General features: G+C 34.5%; 1 protein-coding gene across 1 annotated transcript; it reads left to right on the forward strand.

The window, feature by feature from the left end:
* The first annotated feature begins 1,695 nt into the window (after positions 1–1,695).
* Positions 1,696–26,443, forward strand: LOC21392690. Its single transcript, XM_010099618.2, has 28 exons — positions 1,696–1,848; positions 2,113–2,147; positions 2,231–2,406; positions 2,524–2,588; positions 3,348–3,438; positions 3,610–3,849; positions 4,543–4,609; positions 9,568–9,721; positions 12,702–12,869; positions 12,980–13,090; positions 14,183–14,392; positions 14,664–14,765; positions 15,548–15,778; positions 16,258–16,332; positions 18,180–18,286; positions 19,186–19,345; positions 19,444–19,599; positions 20,217–20,309; positions 20,658–20,729; positions 21,785–21,902; positions 22,286–22,464; positions 23,232–23,313; positions 23,619–23,708; positions 23,792–23,898; positions 24,625–24,702; positions 24,786–24,881; positions 25,146–25,241; positions 26,042–26,443. Exons 2-28 carry the CDS (start codon positions 2,140–2,142, stop codon positions 26,213–26,215), a joined length of 3,306 nt encoding a protein of 1,101 aa, XP_010097920.2. The 5' UTR covers positions 1,696–1,848; positions 2,113–2,139; the 3' UTR covers positions 26,216–26,443.
* Positions 26,444–27,787: the final 1,344 nt, after the last annotated feature.

A 27,787-nucleotide genomic window follows, 5' to 3' on the forward strand; every position in this document is an offset into this window, starting at 1 on the left:
TCTTATTCTACTTTTTACCCTTGAATTGTGCGCATATTTCTTTGCCTTTATAACTTTAAAGCGTGCTACTGTATGGTGCACCTAATACTGCGTATAGTCAACATTTTCGAGTAAAATACTCGATTTAGATCATAATTTGGGTGTTTTCTCGTCCTTGGAACATCTGCTTGCCATAATTTGGGTGTTTTATCGTGTAACATCGTTCTTTCTTGTGTATAATACTCGCCTATTTAAGTGGATGTAATTAAACACATGCAATATTGAGTATTCCATTTAAATAAATTAAATATTACACATACATATGAATTATGTTTATATGCGAATAAAAAAAGTACAGTTTTTGGATTGTACCAATGCCGGATTTAAGACTTTACCTAGTATAAAGTTAACATGTTCTAATATAAAGTTAATTATGTTAATTCAAAAAAATGATTGACCATTAACGAATGTTGTTAAGGAAATTGACCATCCATTCTATTATATTTTGAAAGTGGTTCAAAATTAATTATGTAAATAAATAGAATTTAACATAAAGGTTCTGCCAACATTTAAAAGAACAGGGTTTTTATTGCCAACCTTTAAAAGAATAGGGTTTAAGAATAGAATTTAATATAAAGAGTTTAGGGACGGTTTTATCAAAATTAAAAGAATAGGGTTTAAGTTATCACCTTTTAAAAGGTTAGAGACCAATGGCGTTAATTACTCAAAAAAACAAAAAAAAATTATTTATTTAATGGACCTAAATTATTAAAAAGTAGTGAGGAGAGGGATTTGGATCCAGATCCAAATCTTACAAAGGTCGGACTTGCCATTCATCTTCTGTCTTGTTTGTTTCAACAACTCAATTGTTAGTTAAGATTCAAATTGTTAGTTATGATTTAAATTAGTGTTTGAGAAAAAAAAAAATTAAAAGACAATTTAAATCATTAATAATGGTCAAATGTTTGATTTTTAGAATTCACCATCTCCTAAATTCAAACAATTCAAATTGTTGTCAATAGTTTAACAGTTTCAGATTTCACTTTTTCTCTCCCTTCAATTTCAATCTTAAAAATATCCTAGTTCACTTCGCGGATTCGAGTTGAGATGTAACATTTTCTGAGAGCTTTTAACTGTAGCAAAAAAGTTAGATGTGACATTTTCTGAGAGCTTTTAACTGTAGAAATTTAGAACTGAAAACTCGAATCGGTGAAATGAACGAAGTCTTATAACCTCTTTGTTTTAATTCCAATTGAGGTGGTTTTTTTAATGTGTTTATAACGAAAAGAGAAACAAATCCTCACCTATATTGCTATTTTTTAATATAATTTATAATGAAGTTTTATAAAATTTGTTACAGAACTCTAATGATAATTTTTAACACTTTATTTAAACGCAGTTTAAATTTTATTTTCAATTTATAATTTATTTATATTTCTAAATACCGATTTAAATCACAATTAAAAACACAACAATTCAAATCCTAAGGGGTTATTCTTTTAGAGTGTAACTTGAGTGTAGTTTTTGAGTTGAATTTGAGTTAAAGTTGTAACTTGAATAAAATTAAATAAAATTAAAATTTAAAAGAACGTGAACTTAAATAAAATTATAACTTGAGTTTAAATTTTTTTTAAGTTTTGTTGCAAGAAAACGACCCCTCAAATTCTAGATAAAAAGGTTTCCACTGTTTTGAGTTGTTTAACCAAACAAATCCCTCATATTTTTCACTCTACATTCTCCTTTGAACTCCCACCCTTTTGCTCTTGTTTGCTTCAAATTGACTTTCATTTCTTCTGATTCTTTCTTTCTTTTCTTTAATGAGCTCGCTTTTGAGATTACATCTTCTGTTTGGTTCCCAAGAAATCTGAGGTAATTACCGGACATGCGAATTTTGAATTCCATTTTTGTTTCCTAAAATTCTTTGAAACAAAAACAGATATCCCGAGAATCTATAATTTTAGCTTCAATCTAATTTTCATTTCTCCATTTTCTTGTATTCCATTTTCTTTCCAAGCAAACAGATCCCGCTATTCGAATTCGATTAAATTGGAAACTACGTGTTGCATAATTAGCTTAATTGATGTGTTTTTTTATTAATGAGTGAATTTCTGGATTTTTTTTCTCATCTTGTAGCGATAGATTCTTTGCGGTCTCTCGGAGATGGACGAGTATGTTTCTCTTTCTTCTGTTTTGATTTTTTTTTTTGTCTGAAAGAAAGATAAAAGAGTGATGTATTTGGTGAAAAATGCAGGGAAAGTTCTTTGGAGCTACTACAGAGGTATCGGCGAGACAGGCGAATACTTCTTGATTTTATACTCTCTGGTAGTCTAATAAAGAAGGTTGTAATGCCTCCTGGCGCGGTTACGCTAGACGATGTGGATCTTGACCAAGTCAGTGTTGATTTTGTCCTCAATTGTGCTAAGAAAGGTGGAAATCATTACCATGCTTCTTTTCATGATTCTAAGTTGTAATTCTTTTCCGTCGAACTCATTTGATGATATGTGTGTGTGTGTATAATGTATTTGTTTGTGTTTTCAACTTTAGGTGGAATGCTTGAACTCGCAGAGGCTATTCGAGATTATCATGACAGTATTGGTTTACCCCAAATGGTAAGCTACGTATTTTTTGGCATCATGACCTGTGTCTGATAATATATATATATATATTTTAATGGTTACTCCAATATTTACCTATTGATGGATATTATTGTTTTAGCCGTAAGATATTGATCTTATGGTTGTAATAAATTTAGTAATTGACCAAAAAAAATTATTATAATTAATGAAATTAGATTCTTATCACACTACGTCATCAAATTTTACATTTAATGGGTTACTATCGATGGAGACGTAACCATTGAAAAGTCGTCCATATATATATATTTGTGTGTGTTTTCAATTGTTGTTAACTTTAGAATTTTGATCCTTTGAACTGGAAAGATTAATTGCGATAGTTTCTTTCGCGTAATTACCTTTAATTATCTTTTATTCATGTTTCAAGGGGTCAAATATCTAGCATCTCTTTGAGCCACGATATGTAAAACATTATCGGTATTATCCAGTGTCTTTGATCCAATTGGAAAGTTGTTGTGGGACACTGATTGTATCCGATTTTTTTCTGGGTTCGTTTTGTTCTTTTCTCTTTGGCTGCTTTGAGCACACCTTGTTCTTAGATTAGTCTGGTTGTAGCTTTCAATTATATTCAATGAAGTTTCAGTCATATTAAAGAAAAAAAAAACTTTTAATTGTTCAGCTTCTGCTCGTTAAGAATTTTTATTTTTATTTTTTATTTTATTGGGTTTCTACCAGTCAGTTGTTCATATTGTTTGTTCTGGTCATTTTTGGATTTCTTCCTTCAAACTCGACCAGAATAATACAGGTTCTGTTGGTGAGTTTTTTTTGGTTACGGATCCTAAGGTTTCGGGTTCTCCTCCTAAAAGGGCACCACCCCCCCTGCCGGATTTCACACCACCTCCCGTTTACACTCCACCCCCTATTCTCTCACCAACTTCAGATCTCACTCCAATTGCGGATGTTGCTTCATTGCCTGCTGTGTCCAATGTTTCTAAATCAGAATCTTTCAACCCCCCCCTGCCGGATTTCACACCACCTCCCGTTTACACTCCACCCCCTATTCTCTCACCAACTTCAGATCTCACTCCAATTGCGGACGTTGCTTCATTGCCTGCTGTGTCCAATGTTTCTAAATCAGAATCTTTCAACTCCACACAAGTTCAGGAACTAACTGTAGATGACATTGAAGATTTTGATGATGATGATAATATTGAAGAAGTTATTAATATCAGGATGTCACGAAGAAATCGAAATGATGCCACTGATATTGCTGTGAAATTGCCGTCTTTTGTGACAGGTATCTTAAATATCTCCTAATCTAGTTAAATGACCATGTAAATGTCAAATTATATACAAACATAATTCATCTAAGCTTTGGAATGATTTTTAGGTCTTCTAACCACATGAACCTAATAATGCCTTATAGCTTTTGAATAAGATATCCATGCTTTATGTCACTCCCTAGAGCCGTATCTAAACTATCCATGCTTGTAACTTGACCGGTTAGTTACCAAAACTTATTTGTAATGGCCCTCTGGTGTATGCACAGTTACACAGGGGGCAAACTTGTTTTGGTGAAGCTCTAGCATGTGTTTGGTTCTAATTTCAGCATGCACAAGAAAATAACTGTTGGAAGTGAAGGAAATGCCAAATTTCTTATTATGTGACGCTAGAGTACTTTATATACATGCAAATATAGAAATGACTAGGATCCCTTCAACTCAGGAACCTTGTTACAATAAATCAACAAACATTTTTATGATAGCTGATCTACCTAATAGTTCCTCGTCTAACATATATATATATAATATTCTTTAATGCATATGGTATCCTTCTAGAAATATCTACCACATAACCTTTGACTTGAAGATTTAGATTCCACAATGATATTTTCTTTTTTCAATATTTGAGCTTTAATGTTAGGGTAAATTGTGACATAAACTTGTATGGGATAGATAATACTATGATCTTTGTGCTTCATTGCTTTTAGGTATCACAGACGATGACCTCCGTGAAACTGCATATGAAATCCTGCTCGCATGTGCTGGTGCTTCAGGGTACGTTTTCACCAAATTGTTAGAGTTATAGACATTTTCCATTCTAAAGTTGCTTGTCATGCTTGAACTCCTTAAGGAGTTAAATCTAATTTTTCTGCATCCAGGAGATGTGACAGTTGTAAATTAGATAGTCTGATCGGTCCATTATTATTACCAAGAGAAACAGAACAATAAACTTTAATGTGAACATTGAAATGTGGGGGGCGTCATGGCTTCGCAAGTTGGTGAAGGAGGCTTTGGTCCATGGAAAAGAAGGAGAGCTCAGAAGATTCTTCACATAGCAGAGTTACAGATTAATCCTTGAATGTAGAAAAAACAGGTCGACAATTTCACGAAGCTTACAAAGATTTAAAATGGAGCAGTAAATAAAAAAAAATCATTCCAAGCAAGTTTTCTTTCTGATGATGGGCATAATTAAAATTGAGGCAGGGAACAATTGAATTGGAACAGAAGGGCTGCCTCTTAATTTGTGGAATTACCACGTATTAAAAATCATTGGAGATTCCTGTAGAGGTTTGTTTGAAATTGCTAGAGAGACCTTAAACCAAACATTTCTCCTGTATGCCAAAATAAGAATTAGAGGATTCTCGAAAGGATTTATGTTACCAAACTAGAGTTCCAACTGGTCGGAGGCGTTACAGGAAGAGAGGAGCCACTCAAAATCAATTCTTCACCAAATTTTGTAGAAGGAAGAAAGGGCAATAGCCAATAAGGATGAAGTCAAAGTTGCTAGGAAGTTGAAAAATTCTATTTTAAAATAGGAAATTTGAGACGGGATCATTACGAGCCTCATTCCTTAAACACTTTCAAGGTTAGAAAACGCAAGACTAGCAGCATCCCCCTGATCTTTCATTGTTGAATAGTACATAAAGGTCTCTCCAATTGCGTCTTCCATTGAATTTAGAAGCCATGCCATAACAATTGAGTTACGTGCATCCCAGGTCTGAAATGTTGGGTCCTCCTGCTTACGTTTTTTTGTTGTGCATTGATGTAGCCCATTTTCCCTCGTCCACGGATCACCATCAGAACTGATCTGGTCTGTTATAAAAAATTCTTGCAGTTGAGTTTGTCAGATGTTATTTGTGGGGATGAATGATCAGGAATTGCAGCAGTAGCAATTATAGGAGTCGACTGAGAAGTTTCGATTGTGACTTCCAAGCCATCGCCCTTACTTGCCCCTGTCATGGCCTTTTCATACATCGTTTCCCTCAACTAGCTACCTACATTGATACTGTAGGAAATCCGTGTGATTCCATGGGGATATCCGAATGATTCCCATGGATTTTGTGTCTCAATTTAGTATTTTGACTATATGTTTATTTCCTAATTTCTTTGTAGTATTTTTGGTAGTTTCTAGGAGAATAAACGTGGTAATAAGAAATTACCATATTTGTATTTTTTGTTCTCTCTATTTAAAGAGAGCCTTCACTGTAAACCAAATCAAGAAAATAAGAAATCATTTCCTCAGAAAATCTTTATGGTATCAGAGCAGGACTGAGTTTTCCCTTGCTCTTTCTAATGGCGAAAACCGCCATGACTGGGGCCATAACTGGGGCCTCTCGGGAAGTTGCCTCCGACGCCACAAGCGGGCAAACCTCGACGACAACTACAGCCACACCCCAACAAATCATCCACAACATTAACGACAACCATTCACTGCAGATTACACAACATAAGTTGAATGGTGCGAATTATGTAGAATGGTCTCAGTTGGTTGTCCTTGTGATTGATGGAAAAGGACGGTTGGACTACTTGACAGGAGAAGCCGTACCACCTGAGGTTGTCACCTGCTTTCCAAGCTGTGATCGAGAAGTTTTTGCTGAGGAGGTTCCTAGAAGTATACATGAGGCACTTGAAAAGCCACAGTGGAGGAAGGCAGTTTTTGGAAGAAATGGAAGCTTTGAAAAAGAATGGTACGTGGGCGATTGTAGATCTACCCAAAGGAAAATGCCCAGTGGGTTGTAAATGGGTCTTCACAGTAAAATACAACTCAGATGGGTCAGCGGAAAGATATAAAGCTCGGTTAGTAGCTAAAGGTTTTACACAAACCTTTGGAGTGGATTATAATGAGACATTTGCCCCAGTGGCTAAACTTAACACAATCAGAATACTACTCTCGTTGGCAACTAATCTAGACTGGCCTCTACACCAGATGGATGTAAAAAATGCATTCCTTAATGTTACACTTGAAGAAGAAGTATATATGGATTTACCGCCTGGGTTTGAAGGGGAACTTAGAGGCAATAAAGTGTGCATATTGTTGAAGTCACTCTATGGATTTAAGCAATCTCCTCGAGCATGGTTCGATCATTTCACTAAGATAGTCAGGAATTTTGGTTTCACTTAGGGACAGGCTTATCACACATTGTTCTACAAACACTCAGATGGTAAGGTCTCGATTTTGATAGTATATGTGGATGATATTATCTTAACTGGGGATAACCTTGAAGAACCGTCAGACTTGAAGAAAGTGTTGGCTAGAGAATTTGAAGTCAAAGATTTGGGGCAACTGAGATACTTTCTAGTGTGATTGATGGAAAAGGACGGTTGGACTACTTGACAGGAGAAGCCGTACCACCTGAGGTTGTCACCTGCTTTCCAAGCTGTGATCGAGAAGTTTTTGCTGAGGAGGTTCCTAGAAGTATACATGAGGCACTTGAAAAGCCACAGTGGAGGAAGGCAGTTTTTGGAAGAAATGGAAGCTTTGAAAAAGAATGGTACGTGGGCGATTGTAGATCTACCCAAAGGAAAATGCCCAGTGGGTTGTAAATGGGTCTTCACAGTAAAATACAACTCAGATGGGTCAGCGGAAAGATATAAAGCTCGGTTAGTAGCTAAAGGTTTTACACAAACCTTTGGAGTGGATTATAATGAGACATTTGCCCCAGTGGCTAAACTTAACACAATCAGAATACTACTCTCGTTGGCAACTAATCTAGACTGGCCTCTACACCAGATGGATGTAAAAAATGCATTCCTTAATGTTACACTTGAAGAAGAAGTATATATGGATTTACCGCCTGGGTTTGAAGGGGAACTTAGAGGCAATAAAGTGTGCATATTGTTGAAGTCACTCTATGGATTTAAGCAATCTCCTCGAGCATGGTTCGATCATTTCACTAAGATAGTCAGGAATTTTGGTTTCACTTAGGGACAGGCTTATCACACATTGTTCTACAAACACTCAGATGGTAAGGTCTCGATTTTGATAGTATATGTGGATGATATTATCTTAACTGGGGATAACCTTGAAGAACCGTTAGACTTGAAGAAAGTGTTGGCTAGAGAATTTGAAGTCAAAGATTTGGGGCAACTGAGATACTTTCTAGGAATGGAAGTTGCTCGTACAAGAAAAGGTATTTTGATTTCCCAAAGAAAGTATACGATTGATCTCTTGAAGGAAACTGGTGTGATTGGTAGTAGACCATTTGAGAACCCCGTGGAAGTGAATGGTAAAGTGAAGAAGGAGTTGGGAGATCCAGTAGATAGGGGGAGATATCAAAGGGTAGTAGGGAGACTAATCTATCTATCCCACACCAGGCCCGACATAGCATTTGCAGTAAGTGTTGTGAGTCAGTATTTGCATTCTCCTTATGAAGAACACCTAGCTGCCATGTATCGGATTCTAAGATACCTCAAAATGACACGAGGGAAAGGTCTGTTCTTTGGAAAAACTAATCAAAGGTAGATTGAAGCTTTTACAGATGCTGATTGGGCAGGTTCAATCGAAGATAAGCGGTCAACTTCTGGCTATGAGCACTAGCACATGGAATTTGCGAGACAATTTGGATCAGAAGAGTTCTGGAAGAATTGCAAGCCGAACACAAGACTCCTCTAAGAGTCTACTGTGACAGTCAAGCAGCCTTGTGTATAGCTCATAATCCTGTTCACCATGATCGCACTAAGCATGTGGAAATTGACAGACACTTTATTAAGGAGACGATTGATGAGGGAGTAGTAGAACTTTCGTATGTGCCTTCGTCTCAACAAGTTGCGGATGTTCTGACCAAAGGATTATCAAGACAAAGTTTTGAAGCTCTAGTAGACAAGCTGGGAATGATCAACATATATTCACCAGCTTGAGGGGGAGTGTAGGAAATCCGTGTGATTCCATGGGGATATCCGAATGATTCCCATGGATTTTGTGTCTCAATTTAGTATTTTGACTTTAATGTTTATTTCCTAATTTCTTTGTAGTATTTTTGGTAGTTTCTAGGAGAATAAACGTGGTAATAAAAAATTACCATTTTTGTATTTTTTGTTCTCTCTATTAAAGAGAGCCTTCACTGTAAACCAAATTAAGAAAATAAGAAATCATTTCCTCTAAAAATCTTTAGATACCATAAAAACATGCATAGGAAGGAATGGAAAGAGTACTGCTGAATTTCATTGATTACCAACCAAGGAAAAATACATGACATTTTATAGAATTGAATACTAACCAAATCTTTTATTTAAGAACAAAAAAGCTATCACCTGAAATATAGTAAATATTAAGTTGGGAGGATATTTTAGTGTAAGGCTGGTGTAAGGTTAATGGTTGTGGCTCTGCTTGGGAGGTGTTTAATCAATATTCTTGTTGAGTTTTTTGGCTGTTTTTTCTCCTCATTTTAATTTAATTTTGTTTTGTTCTTGTATTTGCTTTTTATTTCCCCTGGATGGATTCGTCATCTGTCCAAAAACTTCATTTGTAAAGTTCTTGATTTATTAATGAAATTTTGTTTCTTATAAAAAAAAAAGTAAATATCCTGGTGGAGATCTTCCTTATCCTAACTAACAAATAAAGAAATAAATCAAACTTCAAACTTAATTCAGATAAACACGAACAAATAATTCCCAGATTTCCTACATTTATGTTTCCTAGAAAGCCATGCAATTAATCCATGTATACAAACAATTTTTGTTTGTTTTATCCTTTGCTTTCTGCATTGTAAATTCCTTTTCAACTATGTAAACAGGGGACTCATTGTACCTGCAAAGGAGAAAAAGAAAGATAAGAGGTACAAGCTAATGCGTACGCTTGGACGTAGTAGAACTGAAAGCATTGTGAGTCAGTCTCAACGAGCGCCTGGATTGGTTGGTTTGCTAGAGACCATGCGTGTCCAGATGGAGGTATAAGAAAGCCTTTAGTTTCATTTGCATGCATCTTATAGCATCTCTAATGCAGTGCCAAATTAATGTGCTAATGCGAAAAGTTATTTGGGCACAAAAGCTCTTCCCCAATGCAGATCTGGTTGTTGTGCTATATTTGGGCTTCGCATTTGGGATTATCTGGTTTACTTTTCAAAAGTAATTACAAAGCTACCATTTTTAGATTTTGATTAATGCTGACAAGAAGGGCATTAATGCTTGGTAGTCAAAAAATAAAGGAAAATTAGGTGGATTGCCGATTTTGGCTACTCCTTTTAAATTAATGGCCAAACTTTTTTTAGGTAAATGTCCTTATTTTACAGTGGTTAATCATTAATATATCATGGTGTATCATTGGTAAACGGTTTATCACCAATTTACCAATGGTTTACAATAATGAACTGGTAAATTATTGGTTGAAGTTGGCGAATCACTGATTGATATTGGTCAATCAGTGATATGCCACCAAGTCAATCACTGATAAACTGGTTTGTCATTTATTTACCATAGTTTATCACTGATAAACAGTCATTTACCTAATTTTACAACACTTCGGCCATTTACTAAAACATATCTCAAAAAGGTCATTTTTGCACACATCCCAAAAATAATTACAATATCATTTTAAAATTGTGAGGAAAATGTGATATTGGCATTTAAAATATGGCACTAATGCAATGGAACATGAAATGAATGATTGTGCCAAACATAGCACCTTGGTTTTTTTTTGTTTTGTTTTTGTTTTGGTGCTAAATTTGATATTTTCATTGAAGGTGGTCTTAGGGCTCAAGTTCTTTTACGTTTCCCTTTAAGGTTAACTTTTATCATGGGTTCTTCTTTTTGAATGCTTCCTCTGATAGATTGTGTGATTGGATGTGCGTGTGTATTTCATCTAGTAATATTGTTAATATATAGTTTCTTGTTTCACAAAAAAAGTAACATGTATGTTCGTCTGGAATATTCAAAAAATGTTTTTTTTTTTTCAATTGAATATGAAAATTGGATTTTTTTTTTTCAACAGATGAAGTTGGATTTAAACTACATTTAGACAAATCAATAATTATTCATGCACACGATCCAACAGTTTCCTCACAAAAAAAAAAAAGAAAGATCAAACGATACAATAATGTAGTAAATCAATAATTTGAATTCTAAAACTACTGCCGCACACGAATCAACATTATGCAAGTGGTCAACTGTGATCAATAAGGGTGTTTCAGTGGGAGTTAAATCTTTTATGGGTGGTTTCAAAATGTCTTGAAGACTTGTTTGCGATTGGGGTTTCAGTTGCCAAAACATAGATTAAGGACTTATGGAATGATTGGGGTAAGGGCATATAGTATGGGTGTTATGCCTTGAGAGAAGTGGGAGGATTTATAAAACTAGTAGCTTGTTTGGTTCACGCGTTCAAGTCAGTGATTTTGGTTATGAATTTAATTTTATTTCAAATTTTTTGTGAGAGAGCAGAATCAGAGTCATGGTTGCAAGTCCTAAAACCAAACGGGCACTAGATGCCCCTGCGGTTTCTTTAAAAGATTTCAAAGACTATTCTATTCATGTGATGATTTTCTTGTCTCCTCTTATCCTATTTGTTTTCCATAAGAGAGGGAGAAACACTTTTAATACTCCTATCATTGTATTGTGTTGGGCAATTTGATTAGAAAGGAATAAGATGATTTTTGAAGATGTAGAAGGCAATGTCACCCAGCTTTGGGAAAGGCGTAGTTATGGATTGGAGTGTGATTGCAGGAGGATAAAGTTTTAATAATTTTCAATTCAGACCTGGTTAGATGGTGGCATTTTGTGATGTAGTCCCCCATAGAATTAAAGTTTTCACTTGGCTGGTTGCGCGTTGTAAGCTTAATACTTGTGATGCGGTCCAGAGGAAAAACCCCCACATTTCCCTTTCTCCATCCTGGTGCATTCTTTGCAGGGGTGATGAAGAAACCATCAACCACCTATTGTTAGATTGTACGGTGGCTAGATCGGTTTGGTGAGAACTCTTACTTGAGGCTGGTTTTTTCTGGCTTACTCCAGCACACTGCACTTTGGTGCTGATGGAAAGTTTGTCGGGTTTGGGTTTCAACAAGATGACAAAAGTGTGGAAAAGTTTGGTATTTTTTATAATGTGGACCTTGTGGCTGGAAAGAAATGTGAAAATTTTTTAGGAGAAGGCTTTGGATATTGCTGATATTTTTTAGAAAGCCAAATTTTCAGCTTCTTTATGGGCTTCATCACACAGTTTTTAAGGGTTTTTCGTTTTCTTTGATTGTTTTGAATTGGAAAGATGTGGTAGGAAGATGCATCCTTAGTTTTATCTGATTGAATTTTTGATTTGTTCAGCTTTCCTTGTATTTTGAGGATACTTTATCCTCTTGTAACCGCTATTGATAATTATCAATAAAGGTGTTTTCTTATATAAAAAATCATTTTATCTTGTTCTTTTATCAATGGAAGGTATGTTTCTCATATATTTATTTTCTACTTTTAAATCACTTCCAGATCATAATTGCTCTAGTGAATAACTAAAGAAAATAGTTAGATGTTAGATAGAAATAGAAGATAAAAAAACTAAGTCAACATCTCTCATAGGTTCACTAATTACTTAACTATTGGCGGGTCTCTTTGTCTTTGTATGTGTTGTCCGGAAAGAGGACTCAATGATTATTCGTTTGCTGGAACCAGATGTTAAAATTTTGGTTTTGTTCACGTCAGTGGGATATTTCATGTAAATAATATGTTTGCCTCCATACTCATGGTTTTATTATTATTATTATTATTATTGTTGTTGTTGTTGTTGTTGTTGTTGTTGTTGTTGTTTAATGTTCTTATTGTTTTTATTTTATTTTATTTTAATTTTATAAGTGTAGATATCTGAGGCTATGGACATCAGGACAAGACTAATGTTCTTATTGTTTTTATTTTATTTTATTTTAATTTTATTTTAATTTTATAAGTGTAGATATCTGAGGCTATGGACATCAGGACAAGACAAGGGCTTCTTAATGCTCTTTCAGGGAAAGTGGGGAAGAGAATGGATGCCCTACTTGTCCCTCTTGAGCTATTGTGTTGTATTTCACGCTCAGAATTTTCTGACAAGAAAGCCTATATACGTTGGCAAAAAAGGCAGGTAAATTAAGCTCACTTTCTGTTTTCTTTGCAAATTAAGTATCTTTATTCTGGTATTGGATTGGAGATGTATCTAATGTTCCAAATTAAGAGTTTCCTATTTTGTTGCAGCTAAACATCCTGGAGGAGGGGCTTATTAATCACCCTGTTGTTGGTTTTGGGGAATCTGGACGCAAGGCAAATGAGTTGAGGATTCTTTTGGCAAAAATTGAGGAATCCGAAGTGAGTTTCACTGCTACATGGTTTTCAATGTTGCCTGTCATGAATGCAAATTGTAACTTGCCTTTGGACGTTCGTTGTCCTATTGACACTTTCAAAGCCAGTTGTGATTGTCAAGAGGTTGTAAAGGATGATTAAAGTATATGGACTATAAGAATGGTCATAGATATCATGTGAACACACACGGGTAGAAAACAGTGAACGGAAAACACTGCTTTATTTCTTATTCTCTTATAATTTGGAATGAAGTACAACCGGCCATAAAAAGGCTCTGAAAACATATTAGAAAAGGAAAGAATAAAGAAGAATAATCCTTTCCTAATACAATAGGCATAAACCTAGCATATTCCTTTGACCTAAGAAATTACCATAAATAGGTCCTAATCAGTCTAGATTTGTCCACATATCATTTGGTAGCTTTGAATATTGCTTCCAAGCCATAATCTAAGAGAAGCTTGGATGAATCCTGCTGTCCCTGAGAAAGTGTTCTTTGTTGAATTTCTTTTGCTTGTGCCCAAATCCTTGAGATTTATTTCAGGCCACTTTGTTGGGACAACTAATGTATCGACTAGGGTTCAAGTATGTTATCTTGCATTGCTTGAATCCACTTGATGGTTGTTACTATTTGGGTTGCTATTCATCCCAAATAAGATGAAGACAGTGACATTGCACATTGAGTAGAATCATGGAATCTGTTTTTCCTCTTATGTTTGTCTACAATTTCTGAACTGGCATGTTGCCTGAAGCTCACTCATTATTCATATGGCTGCACCGTTTACTACATCTTTATTCTTGTCCCTTAATAGAAGAAGTACTTGGTGTGTCCTGTCCTTGATCTGAAGGCTGTACCCTAATTGGAAGAAAGAACCAAAAATAAAAAAAATAAAAAATAAAAAATAAATAAAGAAGAAGAAGTAGAAAACACTATTAATGTCACATGTTTGAGGATTTTGGTCCAGCCACAATCACATAGTAACTCCTTTCAGCCTCAGTATACTCTCCGTTAGTATGTTTCTTTTGTAAATATTATCTTATGAAAATCTTGTTGATTTACTTTTCCCTCTCTGTCTCTCTTTCTTGTTTATTTGATTACAGTTTCTTCCTTCTTCCACGGGTGAACTCCAGCGGACAGAATGCTTAAGAGCTCTCAGAGAGAGCGCCATTCCCCTGGCTGAAAGACCTTCAAGAGGTGATTTAACTGGGGAAGTATGCCACTGGGCAGATGGTTATCACCTAAACGTTAGGCTGTATGAGAAACTGCTTCTCAGTGTCTTTGATGTATTGGATGAGGGAAAGCTCACAGAGGTTAGTACTCTTGTTCTTGGCCAAGATACGTTAAGAGTCGAACTTGAATACTGTGAATTCTTTTGAATCTTAGGTTCCTTAATATTATCAAGTCAGATTGTTCCGTCATGTTGTTCCGGTGCTTCTTAAGTTGGACTAAAAGCTTTCTAGATGCAGGAGAGTTTCTGTTATACCTCATATAAATGCTAATTAAATAACTTTTTTTTTTTGGTAACTGGAAAAGTTGTAAATAAGTTGAAACCATCTAAAACCTTTTCCTTATTTGTTCCAGGAAGTAGAAGAAATGCTTGAGCTTTTCAAGTCAACCTGGCGTGTTTTAGGAATCACAGAGACCATCCATTGCACCTGTTATGCATGGGTGCTATTCCGTCAGGTGAAGTTCTGGTTGGACTAGAATTTTTATTGGTCCAGTAATCATTTACTGTAGGAGATCACTATCTTTTGTGTGAATATAATGGTTCGGAATCCAAGATAGTTGCCTCTTCTACACACGTGCATGCGGGGGATTACAAATAACAAACATATTCACAATTCACACACACACGGAGTAAACGCCAACTATCTGTCTGCCTTTCTTTCTCTCACATACAAGCACACACATTCAAATACAGGGACACTTGTGGTTCACAAAATGTGTGATGCATTTCTTTATACTTCTTTATAGCGTTTTTTTTTTTTTTTTTCAGGACTTATTTTCTTTGTTTGACTTTCTATTTGTGGTTGCTTTCTACAGTTGATAGCCGCTCTGTGATGCAGCTTTTCATGGTTTTTTTCTGTTTTTTCGTTCTATTTGAGGATTTCTTGCCCTTTGTTTTTGTTTTTGTTTTGCTTTTTTTTTTTTCAAAAAAAAGAACTCCATTTTTTATTGATAAAAAATTAGGGCTTAAATTGCATAAATATGATTTCAAAGTTGTTGGTTACAAAGTTTTCTTGTTTCTGTTATATTTACCAGAATTTAGATATTAGTGATTGCAAGTGCATCCAAAGGAGGAGATATCGTAACTAAAATCACAGAAATTGTGTCTTTTTGATGATCTTGGATCTTTTTCAATTATATACTTATTACTGTGTTATTAAGGAAGCTTTTTAAGTAAATTACTCCATATATATGTGTATATCTCCTTTTATTCGTGGTAATTGGTTTAATGATTACAGTATGTTATCACAAGTGACCAAGGAATTCTACAACATGCAATTGAGCAATTGAAGAGAATACCACTGAAGGAACAGCGAGGCCCACAAGAAAGGTTGCACTTGAAAAGCTTGCGTACTAAAATTGAAGGTGAAATGGGATCTCAAGATGTTACTTTCTTAAATTCCTTTTTAGCACCCATTCAGAAATGGGCTGATAAACATTTAGGAGACTACCATCTCCACTTTGCTGAGGTAATCACTGCAAGCATTCGGATTTGATAAGTTTATTTTAATTTCTTTGTCATCATAATGCTAAATTTTGTTCTGCAATCCGTAATCTCTACTTGCTTTTTCTTTCCATGCGAAACTTAAATTAGATTAAAATAAATCTGTCTGCTCGAAAATAATAAGCCTTACCAGATTCTACTCGACTGATGGATTCTGTAGTTTCTTTCTATGTCTGGTAAATGATGGAATTGTTTCTTTCTGGTATATTACCCTAAAAAAAGAAAATAAAAATTCGAAACAGAAGGATAGAAGAACTCTGCCGATTCCCAATTTTGTAACTGTAAATAGTGACACTAGCATTGTTTTTTATTCTCTCTCTATGTTGATCAGGATGTCTTGGGATAACAAACTGTTGTGCCTTTGGTCACTTCTTTTTTGTTTTTATATGTGAATAGTTATTTTTAGTTATGCGGGTCAGTCATGTACTTCTTAATATCTTGTAGGATTCGGTAATGATGGAGAATATAGTAGCAGTTGCGATGATTTCTCGGAGGCTACTTGTGGAAGAACCTGAAATAGTATGTCATATGCTCCTATGAACAATTTTTCAACTTTTTGTACTTGTAATTAGAGCAGTTAATTTAACATCCCCAAACTAGCTTAGCTTTCAAATGAACTTAACTAGAAAATGCCACTAAGCTGTGCAGTACTAAAATCTCATAATCGGAAAAACACAGTAAGCTAAGATGGCTGTATGATAAGACATTAGCGTAAAATATTTACAAACTCCTCATCATGGTTCGGTTTAACAAATGTGAAGAACTAGTATTTACAAGCATTTTAGACTTATCTGGAACTGTCTTTATGCATAACAATCCTATTGTAAAGCCCATAAAAAGTTCATAAACTAGTGTTTTCTTACCTCAACTTTAGCTTAGTATGCAAGTGAACTTCATTCATCAGTTTTCAAAAAGAGTTTCGGCATGCCTTTTTGCGGTTCTGACATAATTATCCTCATCACTTGTATCATAAAAATTTTTAAAGTGAGCTAGAAGCCGAGGAAGCGGAACATTTGTAAATATAATTAAAATAGAAGCCTTAGGGTGGAAGAGGATTCCATCGAAGAAGAAAGGAAAGGAAATTAAATCAACGAATAAAGTTTAAAATCAAAACAGAAACAACATATCCTATGATCCCATCATATTGAGAATGTCTTCCCAACTTAACATAATCAAAGATAATGGGAAAATTTTTAAATGAAGAATCTGTTGATGACCACAGGGACGCTAGAAATTTTGCCTTTTCAAACAAGTCTTTCAATGACATCTCCTTATCCTCAAAAGCTTTCTGATTTCTCTCCAACCAGATGCCCTATAGAGCAGCTAAAATCAAAGCTCTCCAAATCGTTTTGGCATTTTTATCTCTTCCAAAGCCGAAAAACGCTACCAGGATAGAATTACTTCAAAAAGGGAAAGGCCAATGCGCAGCAGCTGCTCCCATAACTTTCCACCACAATTTCCGAGCCGATCCCAATGGATGAATAGATGATCTACCGTTTCATAATTAACCCTATACATGATACACCAACTAGGAGACAAAGCTATATGAGGGCGTTTTCTCTGCACTAAATCACAAGTGTTCAACTTTCTATGAAAAAATAACCAGGCAAACACCTTAACTCTATAAGGGGCACAATTTTTCCAAATTGATTTAAATCAAAAACAGGACCGTTTGATTTTTCGTCAAAGATTGATAGAAAGAGTTACAAGAAAACCCCTTTGAATCCCCATCCCAAATTCCGAACTTGTTGCTGAAATTTTAGAAATTTTAGTCAAACATTTTCAGAAACACCTTGCACGCAGCTCGATAAAATGCATAAAAACAATGCAAACTTCATTCATTCTGCCCCTAATACGTATTTCAGACTTCCATATTGTAGAAACATCAACCAAATCAACCTCTATCTTCAATTTCTTCATTTTTACCATTTTCTCTCAAGAAACATCAAAACACCTATTTTCAAGAACATAAACATATCACAAATTTGTCAAATTGAACAACAACTTAAAAACATCATATTCTAGTTTCAAACCAGTTAAAAATTCGCTAAAAACCTTAATTTAGACTTACCTTAGGCAGGTTATAAGATTTGGGCTCCAAAAATGTTGAAAAACTTCACTTTGAGTAAAAACAATTAACATTGCTATGACTAAAACACTTGGAAAAACCATATTTAAGTGCTAAACATATTTATTAAAACTTTACAGTTAATGTAGCTTTCTCAAGATTTTCAGCGTCTTCTGCTGATAAATTTTTATGCTGGTCAGAAAGTGCTTTTTTTCTTTAGAATTTTCTTTAGCATTGCAATGTAAAAGTCTTACATCCTGGAAAAGGTTTGAAGTCACAATTTTCATGTTCCAAACAGGCAGTGACGCAGTCTACATCCATTGCAGACAAAGATCAGATAGAATCATATATATCATCATCAATTAAGAATGCGTTTGCAAGGGTAAGAATTATAGTTGATCAAGAATTCTTGTGGATTTTTCTGGCTAATGGAATGGGTAAAATTCTTGACATGATGCTTTTGCTGCATAAATGCCTAGACTTTTTTTTTTTTTTTTTTTTTTTTTGGTGGGGAGGGACTATAATTTATACATATGGCCGAGGGTTTTCTTTTTTGCGAGAGAGAGCATGGTGTTTGGGATTTGTTTTCACGGTTCATTGGGGTGAACACCAGTTGGATGGATTCAGTTTTTATCTTTCCTTTCCTTCAAAGTAGTTGGGTTGAGTTGGCATTATATGAACAAAGTCAAACTGATAACTTGGTTCCTTTACCTGCTATTGAGAGCAAACACATATTCTCTTATTCTTACTTGCTGCTTCTACGAGAGGACAGAGAAAAGAGAGCATAATATTTGGGAGTTGTTTTGATTTCCTCTACTTGCTGAAGATTGAGAGCAAACACACATTCTACTTATTCTTATTTAGGTCTTTTTATGAGGAGCTTTTAGAAGAAATCGGAAAAATGATGTTTGTCCATGTTAGGCAGTTAAAAAATGTTTGTTACCGTTGTTTGGAAAAAAGAATATATGAAGATATGTGTGTGTGCACTTAAAGTTTGATTAAGAAAATAAAAAGGGAATACGTAAAGGACATGCGGTCCTTAAAGATAAAATGAAAAAAGAAAAGACCATAAAGCATGCCAATCCAAAAAAAAAAAAGGGGGTTCTTAAGCTCCTTTTTGTTAGCAAAAAGCTTTTGTCAGTAACACAGAAAATATAGTGATACGTGGCCTAGCCATGGCTTAATCTCAGGCTAGATTATTAAATAGCGACTTCTGTGATTAAACTAAGCCTACTGAAGCTGAATCTTCTTCATCACACAGCGGCTACAGGCATGAATATCTTCTTCTTCCCCCCGGATAAGTTAGACACAAGGCATGAGCATCCTTTGGCATTGCTTGCAGAAGAGAGCAAAAAACTTATGGAAAAAGATTCGACCATGTTTATGCCAATATTATCTCAACGGAATCCACAAGCAACTTTTGTATCAGCTTCGCTTCTCCACAGGCTGTATGGAAATAAGTTGGTTAGTGTATTTCAATTTCTGATCAATTCACATTTCTTTTGATATGTCCATTTTACCTTGGTTAGAATTATAGCATCTTGATTGAAATGCTTTCTCAGAAACCTTTTCTCGATGGTGCTGAACATCTGACCGAGGATGCAGTGTCTGTATTTCCAGCAGCTGATAGCCTTGAGCAGTATATCATTGCACTTATTACGTCTGCATGTCAAGAGGAAACTGCAGCGGCCTTGTGCAAGAGATTGTCTCTTTATCAAGTAATATTTGGATTTTCCCTAGATATTTCTTTTTGGGGTTTCAAATAAACGGTCTCTTTCAATCTTTATCAGGATATTTTAATGGTGTTTTTTTATGTTTATTTTTTTCATAAGAAGCAAGAAAATATAGTAATATGGATTTTCAAAAAGAAGTTCAAAAGGAGGATAAGGAATCCTCTTACGAAAAAGGAAAGCAACTGCAGAAAGATTTAAAGAAAACAACAAAACAAAACAAAAAGAAACATGACAATGCACCCTGCCGATTTAAATAAAGTCAAAGAGGTTGTGTCCATGATTATCACCAAGGGCCAAGGTGTTCTAAAGTCCAGCATGATACTCTTATTTATGTTGAAATGGGCTTGCTTTGCATAATTTCTATCATATACTACAATCATTTTAAGTAATCACGCTAGTCTGAAATATGTGTGCACTTGTTGGTGCATGTATAAAGTTTGTTGGCCGTGTTTTACTTATTATTTATCCGCTTGTCTGATCTTGAAAAACTCTAAATATCCATACTTTGAGAATGGATCTGTCTTTAAGGCAATAATGTTACAATTAACTTTCATTTATGCGTATAGTGTATGATACTCTTTACTGTAAGCCCTTTTTTTCAGATTGAATCTGTGTCTGGAACTTTGGTATTGCGTTGGGTAAATTCGCAGCTTGGAAGAATCTTAGGTTGGGTTGAACGGGCAATTGCACAGGAGGTAAAACTGACAGTATTCTTCTTGTGTTATGCTGTTAATGGTATGAATTATGAGGTGGCCAGATTCACTGAGCCAGGTCTTAAGTGGGTGCCCTGTAAGCATTGTGTATGATTTTTGGAGAAATTTGGGCGTTTGGGCTCTAGTAAGATATTTTTTCTTTTGTTGAATTGGGGATGGTTTTCTTTAGGCTCTCTCGTTAGGGTGTTTTTTTTTTTTTTAAAAAAAAAATCTTTCTGTACATGAGGCAATAGTTGTCTTTTTTCCTTTTTTTTGTGTTTTTTTTTTTAGAGAATAACTGTTTGTGGAAACTCTTCTCACCATTTATTTGTTTTATATGGTTTTGAACAGCGGTGGGACCCAATATCGCCTCAACAAAGGCATGGAAGTTCAATTGTTGAAGTATACAGGATTGTCGAGGAGGTACAATATGAATATCAGTTTACGCTTTCTCCCAAAAGCTAAACCTATGAGGAGGCAGAAAAGCACTAAATTTTAACTCTTAATAGTAAATAACAATTTATAAGATCCGACTCTTTTAGTATCATATTCTTTCTTGGTATGATTATTGGTCGTGCTGGCATTAATTATCATAGGAAGGCATTATATGTACTAAAAAGCAAATTGCTAAACTGATACTGGTTAGAATCGTTTATAGTAAACATTTTTAATTAGTTATGGTTTAGAGAAGTCTTATTACGTGTAGAACATAGAAATTAACTGTCATTCTGCCTATTATATATCCCTCTTGGCAATACTACGTGTATGTCAATTCATGAGAGAAACCCATAACCCCAGGGACAAAGGCAAAAAGCAAGAAACGGAAATTCCTTAGACGAAATTGAAATTATATTTTATGGCTAGTGGCCATGATTACCCAGGCATTTTGATGTTCCCGTATTTAAAACTCTGTTCAAACACATCTATTAAAAAAACTTATTTAGGAGCAAAATATTTGATCTGAAATAGTAATTTGTATCTGTCTTCAAACTTCAATTTTCTCTTTGTAGATCATACTTCAATTTAAAGCAACTGATTAGAACCCAAGCTTCACCAATTAGATCAAGTGCAAACCATCTCCTTTTGCATATGATTTTTTTTTTTTTTTTTTTTTTTGCACGTGGTAGATATGTAGAACTTATATCTCATCTTACTCTTATAAAATGAGGAATATTGTCTTATTGGGGAATATTTTCCGATGACAACTAACAAATAGTGATGCTAGACAAGGTTAAAATTTGACTGAAGGTCAGACCTTAACAAAATGGATCATTTGATAAGTTTGGCAAGTATTCAAGCAAATAGGACTTTTAACTTCCTTGAATATTAGAGATTTTGGAAGCTTTTAGATTCTTGTAATTTTTGGAAGCAACTATTGCTGTTATATTTATGTATGTATCGTATTGTGCCTCTGGTATTGTTTAACAGATTATTGATTAAATCCTATGTCTTTTTGTTCTGTATATGTTCTACTGCAGACTGTTGATCAATTTTTTGCTCTTAAAGTTCCAATGCGATCTTCTGAACTGAGCAGCTTATTTCGTGGCATCGACAATGCATTTCAAGTTTATGCAAATCATGTTGTCGACAAGTTGGGTGAGGACATCCTATGGAGGAATTATTAGCTCATTCGTTTATAATTTCTGCTTGCTTTAGTAATTTGCCTCCAAGTTAATGTGCTTCAGTTATTACACTTTGCCTGCAACAAACATTCTTTTGTTTAACTTTCACAGTTTCACTAATGTTTACCAAATATTGGCGCTTGTCGCTCCTTTCTGTCTTTGAAATCAGGGGCTGATTTCTCAACAGTTTTGGTTTCTATTTTTTTTTTCTCTTTTGTTGACATTTGGATTTACTTTTTTGCATGGTCTGTGGTTGATCAAATCGTTTGTGACTGGTTGATCAAATCTTTCTATCTTTTTTATCATATACCACTTTTCTATCCCCATTGACACTGAAGAGTTATTCTTGTTATGCAGCTAGCAAGGAAGATTTGATTCCTCCTGTGCCAATTCTCACACGATACCGGAAGGATTCTGGAATCAAGGCTTTTGTAAAGAAGGAACTATTTGACCCTAGATTGCCTGATGAGAGAAAGTCAATTGAAATTAATGTCCTAACAACTCCAACACTTTGCATTCAGTCAAACACACTCTATGTGAGTTCAAGCTAATATATAAATATCGGATTCTTAGTTTCGTTTTTGTTTGGGTAAAGAGAATAATTTTTGTCACTAAGGTTTTATACGATTAGGTTTTTTTTTTTTTTTTTTTTTTTTTTTTATGCTAAGATTTTCTTCTTGTGGACATTATACTTAAAAAAAAAAAAAAGGGAATTTTAGCAGTCAACCCAGTGAAATCATTTTATTCTGCCTAGATGTTAGAGAGTCTATTTTAATCTCAAACTGGTCTTCTTAATCTCTTTAGACATCTGTTGTCAATGAAAGTAAGGATTTGGTGGCTACATAGAGAGTTTGCGGAAGTAGATTTTTTCTTCTCTTTTTTTTTCCCCTCTTTTTTTTTTCTTCTTTTGGAAATGTACATTTACGCTGCATGCTCATCATGTTACACAACATTCTGCCTATTCAACATTACGGCATTCTCCACACATTGGTACCATGCACCTTGAAGAAACTTCAAGGTGGAGCAGGGTTTAGCGTCTTAACGAAACAAAAAATTAAGCCCCTGATTCCTAAGTACATGACAGTTTAAGAGAAACTGAATCATAAAAACCTCTCCGTCTTATTGCATTAATTGTATAACTAAAACTTTAGCTGCATAGATATAAAGCTACTCTGTTTTATTATTATTATTAATAACTATTATTATTATTATTATTATTATTATTATTTTATTTATTTATTTTTTTTCACTCTTCTTTTCATTGTAAAAGTAGAAACCACTCTGAAAATTGTGTTACCCACAGTATGCAATTAGTCAGCTGAATAAGTTGGAAGATAGCATTTGGGAGAGATGGACAAGGAAAAAGCCCAGCGAGAAGTTTGTAAGTAAGTATCTTCGGTTTTTTTTTTTGTTTTTTTTTTGGTTCCTTAGTACCTATCCATTTCATTAATTTAAGGTGTATACCTTCATATTATTCAATCTATATGACATGTTGCCGCAGTAAGAATTTCTTAATCTTCCGTATAAAAAGCAAATGAAACTAATGAATTGTTCTGTTATTGATAATTAGTAATTGCAAGCCTCGTTATTTTTTGTTATTCTGGGAAAGTATGTTCAGTTATTCTTTATAATGTTTTCTTTTGCTTTATCCCTACCTCACTGGACAACTTTTTAATGCTTTCTTTTATAGAGAAATCCAAAAGCTTTGCACAGAATGGTACATTTGATGGGAGTAGAAAAGATATAAATGCTGCTATTGATCGTATCTGCGAGTTCACTGGTAACAGTCTGCGCTTGCTTGTGATGTCTACTTTTTTGAGAAACAAATTTAGTCGCTGATTATTTGCCAACTATATGTTGCAGGAACTAAAATTGTCTTTTGGGATTTAAGGGAGCCATTCATCAACAATTTATATAAACCCAGTGTTTCCCAATCTCGGTTCGAAGCAGTAATCGAACCACTTGATACGGTTTGATTTTTTTTTATTATTATTGACTTTTTTCTAAGCACAAAAGAGTTTGTTGTAATATTGTTAGAGTTGTTTGAGGGATTGTTTCCAAATTTTTTATTTTCCTTCCATTTCTAATACTGGTTGCATGTGCTGTGTGGTTTTGTCCCTTACCTCCTATATTGCGTGTGGGATGTTTGTTTCTTCCATGTTAGTCTTCTTTCTCTCTGTTGATTTTCAAGACAAAGCGCAGCAAGTTTGCCCTGGAATTGCCCCTTTTATTTTAGTTACGTGCACATGTAATAGTAACATTAGGTAAAAATAAATCGTCTTGGGGATTTTCTTCAGCTCCAAATTAGAGTTTTCCCTGATATAGAGAGCTCAAAGCACATATTACTTTCGAGCATTTATATATTTGTTTAATTATTTCTTTGTTTAATCTAAGATAGCAAGTAGAAAATAGTCAGTAAGCCTGTGTATGTCTACGTTAAATACAAGGAAAGTGCATGGGGTAAACTGTGGATATTCAGGGTAAAAAGAACACCTTGTGGCATCATATCTCAGCATGATTTTGTTGGCTTAATAACTCGACAGACGTTTGTCTAATCCAAGTTTCCATTTTGTTAAGTTGGTGTGTCTATGTATAATGTATGCATTCATTGTTCTCCAAAATTTTAACTAGACTGAAATATTCTATCAACAACTACTATAAGGACTTATTCAACTATGTAATATTTTTGTCGTCAGGAACTTAGTCAACTATGCAATATGATTGTAGAGCCACTTCGTGACCACATAGTGACAAGTCTCCTTCAAGCAGCACTGGTATGTGCCCTAATTTGCTTCTTCAGACAAATATAATCAGAAAAGTTTCAGTTTTAAAGTTGTTTGAAGTGTTTTCTTCCTAGGATGGCTTACTCCGTGTACTATTGGATGGAGGCCCATTAAGACTTTTCTCTAAAGGCGACCAGAAACTTTTTGAAGAAGATCTAGAGGTCTTAAAGGTATTTTCAGTATGATCTTTGAATGGACAACAATGTTGAAAGTAAATTTGTGATTTGTTCAATAATGACGTGTTTGAATTTCGTTTTGCCCTGATGTGGACACTCTCACGCATGTTACAAGGAATCCACTAAAAAGGCGAATATCCTTGCAGTTAAACCTTGTCAATGTTTTCCAAACTTTGTATAAAATGTACCAAATTTTTGTAAAATTGGCAAGACCCATAGTTTTTATCAAATGGACTTCATTGTGAGCATACTTCGTAGGAGTTTTTTATTTCTGGAGGAGATGGTCTTCCTCGAGGAGTCGTCGAAAACCAGGTGGCACGTGTCCGGCATGTTGTAAAGTTGCATGGATATGAGGTTAGTTTCCTGTCTTTACTGCATTTAAATACTCAAAAGTTGAAGGAAAAAGAAATTCTTTGGGAGTTGAGTTTTTTACCCTTACTGAATTTTACTGGAAGAAAAATGTCTATATGAGCAATTAACTACCATGCTTCTCACTCTTGCATTGCTGGTGCTGGGGATTACCCTGAATACGAAACTGGTTCGGAAAAAAAAAAAAAAAAAAGCAGTCTGGTTTTAAACCTTTATGGTAGTAAATAGCTTATTTACTTTCTTTAAATAAAAAAAAAAAGAAAAGAAAGAAAGGAAAATCTTAAATTTTTAATTGTTAAAGAAGATTGTAAGGTTTAAACATAAGTTGATTAACTAAAGAACTAAAAAAAATATAAAAATATGTAAAATTTGGGGATTCATGGAAGTAAATTCGGTAAATCTTGGATTTATCAAATTTCATGGAGTAAATTTGGATAAATTCGAGATTGACCAAATGTGGTAATGGGATAAATCCGGTAAGTCCAAATTTATTAACATGTTTTGAATTTACTTCTATTTACCAACTTAATAAAACATTGTGCCTTTTATTTGATTCAGGGAAGAGAGACTACTTATTCCCTGAATTTATCCTATCCTTTTTTTTTTTTTTTTTGAGGAGAAATTTTTAATTTGTCAAGAAAGATCATGAAAAGAAAGAAAGGATTAGTAACGAGCTTTTGACTGCTACCAAAGATTAAGACTATATTTATTAGCTCACCTAGAAATCGTTTCAAGGTACATTTACCCAGGGTATCTGACTTTTTATATTTATTTCAATCTCACAGACTCGGGAACTGATCGAGGACTTGAAATCTGCTGGTAGCCTGGAAATGCAGGGCACCCGAAGCAAACTAGGAGCCGATTCGAAGACGCTAGTGAGAATATTGTGTCACAGGACTGATCCTGAGGCCTCTCAATTCCTCAAGAAACAGTACAAGATACCTAAATCGACTGCTTAGGTTGGTGCCTTTTATGGTATGGCAGGGATGGACAAGTTAAAAGCAGGTCAATCGTGTAACTTTTTACATTGCTTCTAACTGAAAACAACTTCATTTTTTTTATCCATTTGCCCGTTATTTTGTTGTTTTTTCTGCCAGCATTCATGTTTCTATCCACTTTCTGTTAGATGGTTATTCATTTTTCTCTAATTTTTTTTAATACTAATTCATTTTTATTGTTTTGTTTTAGATTGTCGTGTTTAATACATGCTTGCTTTAAAACAAAACATTTATTTGTGAATTTTATGTTATTGTGGTCTTATCTGTTGCTGAAAGGTTCACCGAGATAAATGGTACAAAAAGTTGCATAAAACATGAGCCAACGTAACTTCCTCCGCTGACTTTCACTGAGATTAGTCGTGTATCACAGCTATGATCTCGTTTATTTCACCGATTTGAGTTTATAATTTAAGTTTTGTTATAGTAAAAAAACTCTCAGAAACAGTCACATTTAACTTTTTTATTACAGTAAAAAAACTTTCACATAAAGTTACATCTCAATTCAAATTAAAAACTCGAATCAACAAATTAAACGAGCTCTACATATGTACAACAAAGCTGACTACTCTACAATAGAAATGGAAACTAAGTCAGGTGAATTTGATAAATATTACTTTCGTGAGAAAGTTCGAAACATACTACTTTCAAAAGAATAAGAAGACAAAAGTTGATGCCAAACCACATGTTGGAAAACACGTTATTAGTGGCTTAACTATTTTAGGAAGGAAAGCTGTGAAAGGGAAACTGTAGAGTTTGTAATCCTAGGAATTAGGAAATGATCAGTTATGCAAATTCTTTGTTTCAAGGGATCTGGTATAGGACAGTTCGTTTCGTTTTTAATTTTTTAGGGTATCTCTGTGTAGTAGTAGTCGTTGTTGTACAAATTGTGAATTAATGAAAATTATTCATTCTTTGATTTCCCACACTATATATAGTTTATCACTAGAGTTAATCAGATGTAGTTTATATAACTAACTCTCGTTTATCATTGATATATTATCGATAACGATTACTGAACTCCAATAAATATCAACACTCCCCCAGGAGCTACATCAAGAATATCAACATTCCTAAGTTAACCATCAGGTTTCGGTTCGGTTTCGGTCGGTTTTGGTCGGTTTTCAGTTTTAGTAATCAAGAAGATGACCTCAGTTAACCATCAGGTTACTAGCATCTTTAGTTGCATTTTTGACCCGCAAGTACGAAAAAATGTAAAACTTTCTTTCAATGCAAAGTTGCAAACACGTAATCAAAATAAATGAATACAAAGCACAACATCAAAATTGATAATTGCCCAAACACAAGTTAAAAAAAAAACGACAATATAGAGTGCAAAACGACAACATAAACTTAAAAAAAAAAAATCCCATCTCGGTCGGTTCGGTTTTTAACCGACTCTCTACACGCAAAACCGAAACCGAACCGACTTTTGATAAAGTCAGTCGGTTCACCGAACCGATTGTGTTCAGTTCCACCTGGCACCGTCGTTTTCGGTTTTGAGCGGTCGATTCTTCGGTCGATTTCAGTTTTATG

Source organism: Morus notabilis, unplaced genomic scaffold (assembly GCF_000414095.1).
Source record: "Morus notabilis unplaced genomic scaffold, ASM41409v2 Scaffold1604, whole genome shotgun sequence".
Lineage (NCBI taxonomy): Eukaryota > Viridiplantae > Streptophyta > Magnoliopsida > Rosales > Moraceae > Morus > Morus notabilis.